The sequence below is a fragment of the Triticum aestivum genome, chromosome 7B (genome assembly GCF_018294505.1).
Source record: "Triticum aestivum cultivar Chinese Spring chromosome 7B, IWGSC CS RefSeq v2.1, whole genome shotgun sequence".
In the NCBI taxonomy this organism is placed as follows: Eukaryota; Viridiplantae; Streptophyta; class Magnoliopsida; order Poales; family Poaceae; genus Triticum; species Triticum aestivum.
The window spans coordinates 225,512,485-225,521,683 of record NC_057813.1 but is presented as its reverse complement, the minus strand read 5'-3'; the positions used below and the strand labels follow the sequence as shown (position 1 = coordinate 225,521,683).

Genomic DNA, 9,199 nt, shown 5'->3' with positions numbered 1-9,199 from the left:
GTAACATATTTTAGGTGGTAAAAACCCTGTTAGCGGAGTGAGGTGGGACTAAAAAACCGATGCAGAAAGAATCAACTAAAAACCTCTAGTACTGGTTTATGGCATGAACCGATACTAAAGGTGCTGGTGGGGCCCCAGCCTGACCACAGCCTACCACAACCTCTTTAGTACCGGTTCGTGGCACGAACGGCTACTAAAGGTTCACCACGAACCGATACTAATGAGTTCCGCCCGTCTAGCCGTTGGAACCGGCACTAATGGTCACATTTGTGCCGGTTCAGTTACAAACCTGGACTAATGTGCTTCACATTAGGTCCTTTTTCTACTAGTGATATGTTGCCAACCCGAGTAGCTGTTCCTCTCCTTCTGCTTCCAGTCTCCATCTGTCTCTCTCGGACCATCTCTCTGGCGAGTGGAATGATTATCCATCAGTTTATCCCTTAGGTCCTTTTCCCTTCGCACTTCCAGTCTTTCTCTGAGATCATGGCCGCGAGGCGTGTCATACTTGTCCCTTGCTTTGTTTGGACTAGACACCTCCCCCTGGATGCCTAGGACGGTCGCCATTGCGGCCATCCGAGGTACGAGAAAATTCAGTGTGCAAGTTCCTCTTCGTTGGCATATGTCGAACCATGGGATGCTCAAAGTTCTTGTTTGCAGTCTTACCAGTGTGAGAACTACCCTAGCTATAATTGTTGCTACTAGCCCCAGTTGTGGACCCATCTTTGCCTGAATTATTCCTCCCCGGAGAGGCTCTTAGCCAGCCAACCCATTGTAGTGTCGAGTCGGCAGGGGGTTCACACCCCCCCCTACATGCACAAGTCTACCACAATCAAAGCAGAAGTGTGGGATCTTTTCATAGTAAAAGTCAAACCAAGTCTTCTCTCCATCATCCTTCTTCTTTCTTAAATAGAAACCTCTGACCAGTGGCTCAAAAACTGAGATTTTTGCTATGACTCTCAAATTCTGCCCCCTTGTAAAACCCTCTTTATCCACATCATCCTTAACAATCTCCCCAAGCCAATCCCCTAATGCTCTGCCAAAAACTTTTGTCCTCTTGTCCGGTGGTAAGTCTGTGACCCTCACCCAAACATCAATCTTTTCAAACACCATCTCTGAAGGTCTCTTATCGCCCTCGAACTCCTTCATGATGAGAACATTGAAATCATATTGCCATGACCCATTATGTAACACATGCCTATAGTCTCCAAAAATATTGGGGACGATCTTTGCAAATTTCGCTTCTCTATGCAGACCCCAAGCCCTAGGCATGGTTTTCTCAATCACTGACATTTTCATTGGCCTGGGAGAACAAACTTTGTCTACTGCTGACCAACGGTGCTCTTTACGGACTTGAGGATTTGGATCTTCAAAAATGAAGTCTTCTACTTCCTTGTCCATGAGCACCATGCCTCCCAACCTCGCTGAAAGGCTTGCCGCCGGATCCGGCATCATGCTCTCCGCAGGGAACTTCCCCCCCCCCCCCCCCACTAGCAGATCCACCGTCCTTCCGCGTCGGTGGCGTGACCGCTGCCGCAGCTGAGTTAGATGGCGTTTTTTTTTGCCGTGGCCGCACCCTTTCCTCCTGCTTCCCCCGCCATCAGCACCGCTCCAAGACAGGGAAACATAGCCTCGTCGACCTTGGTCTGGGAAGACGCCATCGCCATCCCGATCCCAGCTGAAATCCAGCCACCCAGGTGCTCCGAAACCCTAATCCTAGCGTGGAACGCAATCGCCGCCTTAGCGTTTCGTGACTTGATGGACCCCAGATGCAATCACGCCCGGTTCGTATCCTATAAGTACGAAAACCACGTATCCTATACGAATACAAGCCACCCCTTAACAAAAGAAGGTATGCACGACCATAGCCCCCGTGCAAAAAAAAAGAAAGAAAAACGTCCAAGCCTGATAGCAATTAGCCATCTCATTGATACCGCGATCGAAACCCCTAACCCCTCGCCTCCCGCGACCCCCACCCGCCGCCACCTGCTTACTACCGCCCACCGCGCCGCCCGCGAACCGGTCCGCCGCTAACCCCGCTGGTTTCCTCCGCCTCCCGCAGCCCGCTGCCTATGACGGTGGTGGCGCCGAAGGTCGAGAAGGAGGAGGAGCAGGTGGTGAACCCGTGGGAGGTGTCGGCCGGTAAGGGCGGCATCGACTACGACAAGCTTGTCGACCAGTTCGGCTGCCAGCGCCTGGACGCAGCGACCATCGACCGCGTCGCACGCCTCACTGGCCGCCCCCCGCATCGCTTCCTCCGCCGCGGTCTCTTCTTCGCCCACCGGTATCGTTGCAAAATCATCATGTTCGCTTCTTTCCTTTTCCGGTGTGGTAGGAGGAATCGCTGACGATCCCTTTTGTATGGGCAGGGATTTCAACGAGATCCTTGACCTGTACGAGAAAGGCGAGAAGTTCTACCTATACACGGGGAGGGGCCCCTCGTCGGAGGCCCTGCACCTTGGCCACCTCGTCCCCTTCATGTTCACCAAGTAAGCAGGCCTGAAGCTTCAGCTCCTCTTTGTTGATTCACTGTGCTCTGTAACTGGGCAATGCTGCTGTCACAGCGAGGTAGTGGGGCCATATTTTTCGCTAGAATAGCCTGTGATGCGATGAGGTGTGAAGTTGTTCCCAATTTGTTTCCAGATCTAGAATCTAGTGAAACCTGTATGTTTCTGATGCTGAAGTCTTCCTTCATGCCTGTAGCCACACACATGCAGAGAGCATAATGCACAAAATTTGCACCAGGAAATTCATGCCTGTTTATGGTATTGTCAAAGACAACAAACTGACATAATATTACTGTATTATCCATAACGATCAAGCTTAAGTAACTTCACATCCCACTCATACAAAGTAGCATAACAGAAGGGGGCACTGCGCTATCATAGTCTGCTTCGGTGGTCGCCCTCGGTTCGAAATAGAGGTTATTTTTCATCTTGGCGGGGGCCTGTCTGGGTGCGTGGGTGTGTTTCCTCTTCTATTATCTGGATCTGTGCTTGAGTTGTTTTATCTGTCCATGGGCAGTTAAGAGTTTTATGTGAATTTGGCGTATATGCAGTATGGAACAATAATGAGGCCATTTGCCAAGTAAAAGATGGCATATCATCAATTACCTTATTTAGAAAAAAAAAATACTAGGTGGCACGATGAGGATGCTTACCATTTATCTTTCATGTTTAAGTAGACCATAAATACACTACAGCCCAAAATGCATTCTATACCCCCTAGCCTTTATGTAGCATCTACACGAACTAAACGACCATTTAATTCTTGCGCTGGGGTCCTGACTCCCATTTTTTATTTTGTAAGTAACCATGGGCAATGTTGATTAAGCATCAAGTTTTTTGTTCAGATATTTGCAGGATGCTTTTAAGGTGCCACTGGTAATACAGCTCACTGATGATGAGAAGTTCCTGTGGAAGAATTTGACTGTTAACGAAAGCAAAAGGCTTGCACGTGAAAATGCAAAAGACATCATAGCATGTGGCTTTGATGTTGAAAAGACTTTCATTTTCTCTGATTTTAATTTTGTTGGAGGGTAAGGTTACTCATTTTAATTGTAGTTCTGATTAATTTTTGACCTTGTAGCCATCTTGTTTCTGTTCAGATAACTCTGCCGCTAAGCAAGTGAGTATGCTGTTCGTGTCAGCTTTGCTTACTAGATGACAAATTAAGTCTTCTTTCCTTTCCTTGCAGTGCCTTTTATGAAAACATGGTTAAAGTTGCCAGATGTGTGACATATAATAAGGTGAGGCCTCTTCAGTTGAAAAGGAGAACGTCTACTCCCTCCGTCCCATAATATAAGATATTATTACATCCAATATACTCATATATTGGATGTAATAAGATCTTATATTATGTGATGGAGGGAGTACATTCCAAAATCGAGTCGCTTGCCTTCAAGCATTATCTTTCACCAATATAGTTTACTCTTGAATGACAGGTTGTAGGAATATTTGGATTCAGTCAAGAGGATCACATAGGAAAGATTAGCTTTCCTCCTGTGCAAGCAGTTCCGTCATTCCCTTCTTCATTTCCCCATCTCTTCTCTGGCATGGAACAACTACGTTGCCTGATCCCATGTGCAATAGACCAGGTATAAACATAACTTTTTGTATAATCATCTTGTCTAACATGATTGGTTTTATATCCTATCAATATGGATGTCTTTACCCCGCAAAAATAAATAAATATGGATGTCTTTATTATTACTATGCAAATATCATGAAGGCTCAGTTCTGTTGGCGGCTTCTAAAATAAGCTACCCCCTCCCCAGCTTATTTGGTTAACTGGTTTAGAAGCCTCAATGCATAGTATGGGGGCGGCTTCTAAAATAAACTGGGGAAGGTATGGCTTATGCCATAAGCTGCCAAAAGATCTGGGCCGAAAGCATGTCTGAATAATTTTGTCATAGATGCTGATCTGTTGGTAGATGTTTTTTTTTAACAAGCATCTGTTTGTCAATCGATTCATTTTCTATTCTGCCAGGATCCTTATTTCAGGATGACCCGTGACGTTGCCCCTAGAATTGGTTGTCAAAAGCCATCACTAACTGAATCCAGATTTTCCCCTGCTCTTCAGGTACATTTGTTTTTCTCAGGAATATGAATCCAGAAATTAATATCTTCACTGGACAGAAGTTCGAAAATCTTGGTCTTTACTCTTGTAAAAGTCTGAGTTGGTGGCAGTCCATTCACCCTTAGAGATTACCTCTTAAATTGCAAAAAATTATTACCATAATTATCATGCATTCTATGTAGTAGATAAATGTATCACAATATTTTTATTAGTTGATCCATTGATATATATTTTGAAATATATTTTTATTTGCACAAAGCTAGAGATTACTACGACAAGAGCGTTTAAACAACTCATGCAATAAAAAAGAACTTCTGTAGCAAATGCTTGAGCATTTAACTTCCGTAGCAACGCACGGGTATTTAGCTAGTGGCGATGAGACATGAGTTAATGCATGGATGCACAGTGGAGATCTTTGATGGTATGGAATTATCCATACAATGCCAGCCAGTTAGGTTGTATAGCAAAGTGATATCTTACACATGAAAATTTTCAATTGGAAGTATGCAAGCTTGTCCCTAGAATTCTTAATTGTGAAGTTACAAGTGCATCCCATATTTATGCATATGTTAACCAAGACTAACAAATGTAACTAACCTTTCTCTTTTATGGGATAAATGCAGTAGCTTTTACCGAGGGATAATTATACCCACGGTATGGCTGTACCAAAATACCTTGTGCAGGTCTATGCCTACGTATACTATGCCTTAGGGCCCACACGGGTAATCTGATTTAGTTTGGGTAAGTCACGGGTACTAGAAATCACATGCGGATATCTAAGGTATAAACAGGGCAGGCTTATCCCTAAGCTACTCCCTCCGTTTTCAAAAAGAGGGCGTGCATGTGGTTGCACGCAGACCAACACAAACCAGAGCGCACCAGTCATATGAATATTCACACCCCCAGCTCAACTCCTGATTGGAGATACGCCTTCCTTTTGGAGAAAGATGGGAAAAATTGGATGCCTTGTTTTCGGGACCGGAGGGAGTAGCTTGCAATGCAAGGCAGAAGCCAAATGTAGAAGGGTTTCCACCGCCTCAATACCCCTACATAAAGGGAGGAGAGCGCCCCGCATAAAAATCATTTCCACCGCCTCAATACACCACATAAACCCTAGAATTTGTTGGGTTGCTTCCCAGTCCGCCTATGGTCATTGTTGCACTCTTGTTCATCATATAATCAATACGCACAGGACGTAGGCTATTACCCAATCTGGGGGTCTGAACCGGTCTACACATCGGTGTTGTGGTGTTGACGTTGGCGTGAGGGTTCCTTGGAAACAAACAAATCTCATGATGCACATGCTGTAAGATCGCGATTATCAAATTGTCCACAAGCTTGTAATATTATGATAAACACAAGCCAGTTTAAAAGCTATGATATACACAATGGTAATGCACATCCTATAAAAGCGGCAGCACAGGCCACAAGCGGCAGCACAGCTCAACACTCCTGAGTCAAACTTCTTTAAGTTTGACCAAATTTATAGAAAAATATAGCAACATCTACAACACCAAAATTTCACTAAATCCGCCATGAAATAGATTTTCATAGTATATTATTTGGTATTGTAAATGTTGATATATTTCCTATAAACTTGTAACATGCTGTTATGTTACAGACCATTGTACATTACCATTGCTAATTATAAATGAAGAAGACTTACAGTAGGGGTTTTCCCTACTGTTTTTGGTCAAACTTTTTTTCCTATAAACTTGGTCAAACATAAAAAAGTTTGATTTAGGTTGAAACTATAACATTCTACAATTTTAAACGGAGGATATCTTGGATGCGATGAATTTTTAAGACACTACTTTACCAGTTGCTTATTTATATTTTACAGGGGGAGAGCACGAAAATGTCAGCTAGTGATCCAAATTCTGCGATATATGTGACAGATAGTGAAGAAAAAATAAAGATGAAGGTTTGTCGTGAGCATAACTTTGACCTGAGAAATATCTGCCGACAATTACATATCTTGAGCTAGTCCTTTTTTTTTGTGAAGTGGTTGCTAGCTTGAGCCAAAGATGAAACTGTGGACTGTGGGATTGTTCTATTATTTCACAGGCTTATCATTATTGTTATTCATTTTCCAGGTGAACAAATATGCTTTCTCAGGTGGCCAAGACTCAGCGGAACTCCAAAGAGAGCTTGGAGCTAACCTTGAGGTAAGCCCTTGTCCTGCTCTTGAGAACATTTTATTGGACAACACATTAGTGCAGATAGCAAGCTTTTTTTGCTTCTCCGATTGCCTGTATTGTACACCGCTTTCTGAGATGTATTGCTTGAGATGCAAAACTTAAACTAAATAAATAGTTTGAGTATATATACAGAAAAGATCTCAGTCCTACAGAATCTGCAGTTGGGAAGCGGTGTGCATACGATTTATTTGGTACTCCCTCCGTAAACAAATACTCACTCCGTCCCAAAATAAGTGTCGTGGTTTTAGTTAAAATGAGTCCAAATTCAAACTAAAACCATGACACTTACTTTGGAACGGAGGGAGTATAAGACATTTTAAACATTTCAATATGGACTACATACGGACTGAAATGAATGAACAATACACTAAAATGTGTCTATATACATCTGAATCAGAAAAGAGTTAAAACGTTTTATATTTATTTACGGAGGGAGTACTATACCTGTACGATTAGACAGCCTGCTAGTGATCTTACATGTGCTGGCCTACAATCTGAAATGAACGTCATCGTGACAAAGCATCATTCGCACCCCGTCTTATTCTTGTTTTTTTTAGAGTCTTATTCTTGTTTTGTTCCTGCAATATTCTTGTTGTGTACTGGGTTCCTTGAGCAAGACAAAACCAATCAGTGAATTATAATTGTGGTGTTCAGGTGGATGTCCCGATTAAGTACCTGAACTTTTTCCTTGAAGACGACCATGATCTCGAGCAGATAAAGAAGGTAATATTTCAAGTTATGCTACATATATGGATCAGTTTATTCGATATGTTTCCTCTACCTATTTTCCTCAACTAAATGTATGTTCTGAATCTCAACGTCAGGGTTACGGGGATGGAAGCCTGCTAACTGGTAAAGTGAAGAATCTTCTTGGTGACGTTCTATATGAGGTGGTTAAAAGACATACGAGAGCTAGAGCTCAAGTGACCGAGGAGGTAATGCAATTCATTGGATCTGTCATCTTGCACACTTCTGTACATTCTGAAGTACACAATAAGCACTGCGCGGCGCAATAATATTTAGTATCTTTGCGGCAAAAAATATATTTCGTATCCGCTGTGCTCACACGTAATTATATTATGCATATTTTGCACAGTAGTGAGCATGTATATGCAAGCACGTCCGACAGCATGGCTATAGTTTTTAACGAAATGCTCATCTCAGCAATATGCATCGATTTGACATATACGTAGTATTTCTTGTCTATTTAACGATTTCCTGCTTGTGCAGATGGTTGACGCCTTCATGGCTGCGAGACCTCTTCCCAATATGTTTGGCTGAGAATATTAGCAAAACAGGAATGCTACCAATGTAGTACAAGGTTTTATTTTTAGTTGGAGTAGTTTTTTTCATTTTTTCCAATGGCCTGACGTAGCAACGGTCCCAAGACGCCAATGATTTTAGCCATGATCAATTTCGAAGCAGAATAACGAAGTACTAATTCACTAGTCTCTTTTTGGTTGTGCAAAAACAAAGTTGACCTTCTTATCCAAGTATCTGACTGGACAAGATTCTTTGCCCCCAAAAAGAGCCAACCTCCTCCCTGAAGACTGGGCTTGGGCCCACAGGCACACAAAATCTTTGGCAAAACTGACTAGCATTTATCTCCATACACCTCACTCCTTCCATGTTTTTAAAACTAGAATTGCTTTTTTGAAACTGCACTCCCAACATTTTTTGTTTGCTGAGAAATCAGTTGACCATGTAGCAAGATCCCTTTGTGTTACTACTTGAGAAGCATGACAATTGCACAAGCTGACACTCTTGTACAGAGATATCAGAAATGTAACAGAAGGTTCCTGAAACTTACTTCCACTCACTATTATAATATGTTTAGGATATTTTCATATGTACTACTCCCTCCGTTCCTAAATATTTGTCTTTTTAAAGATTTCAAATGGAGTATCACATTCGGATGTATGTAGACATATTTTAGAGTGTAAAATTTTGAGAGAGAGGGAGGGAGGGGGAAGGGAGGGAGGGAGGGAGTATTTTAGAGTGTAAAATCTCGAGAGGGAGGGAGGGAGGGAGGGAGGGAGAGAGAGAGAGTCAGCGTATTGATTGACATAAAGAATGAAAAAAAATAACGGGAAAATGTACCTATAAGGCTCCAACAATATTGGATGAGGGGTCAATAAAATTTGTATGCGATCTGAAAATAATGTGGCGAGTGGTGTTATGAAACTTTAGAAAGCAAAATGTCCCACTTAAAGGCCAATTTTGAGAGTCAATGTTGTTGGATTCTTAGATACAACTCGCGACAGCTTCGATTTGAGTGGCCGTGGAGCCGAAGCAGTATGAGGGATATAATGCCTAAACAATGCGCAAAACTGGTTCAAGTTATAGAGACTGGTTGGAGCAACTCTAGCAGATCCCGTATCCCGCCGGCCCGCAAAACGCGTTTATAGTTCGGGGAAAACCGC

General features: G+C 42.8%; 1 protein-coding gene across 1 annotated transcript; it reads left to right on the top strand.

The window, feature by feature from the left end:
- The first annotated feature begins 1,877 nt into the window (after positions 1 to 1,877).
- LOC123159854 (tryptophan--tRNA ligase, cytoplasmic) lies at positions 1,878 to 8,625 on the top strand. Its single transcript, XM_044577669.1, has 11 exons — positions 1,878 to 2,281; positions 2,367 to 2,486; positions 3,350 to 3,535; positions 3,694 to 3,745; positions 3,941 to 4,093; positions 4,486 to 4,578; positions 6,419 to 6,499; positions 6,672 to 6,743; positions 7,431 to 7,499; positions 7,601 to 7,711; positions 8,007 to 8,625. The coding sequence occupies exons 1-11, from the start codon at positions 2,070 to 2,072 to the stop codon at positions 8,055 to 8,057; spliced, it is 1,200 nt and encodes a 399-aa protein (XP_044433604.1). The 5' UTR covers positions 1,878 to 2,069; the 3' UTR covers positions 8,058 to 8,625.
- Positions 8,626 to 9,199: the final 574 nt, after the last annotated feature.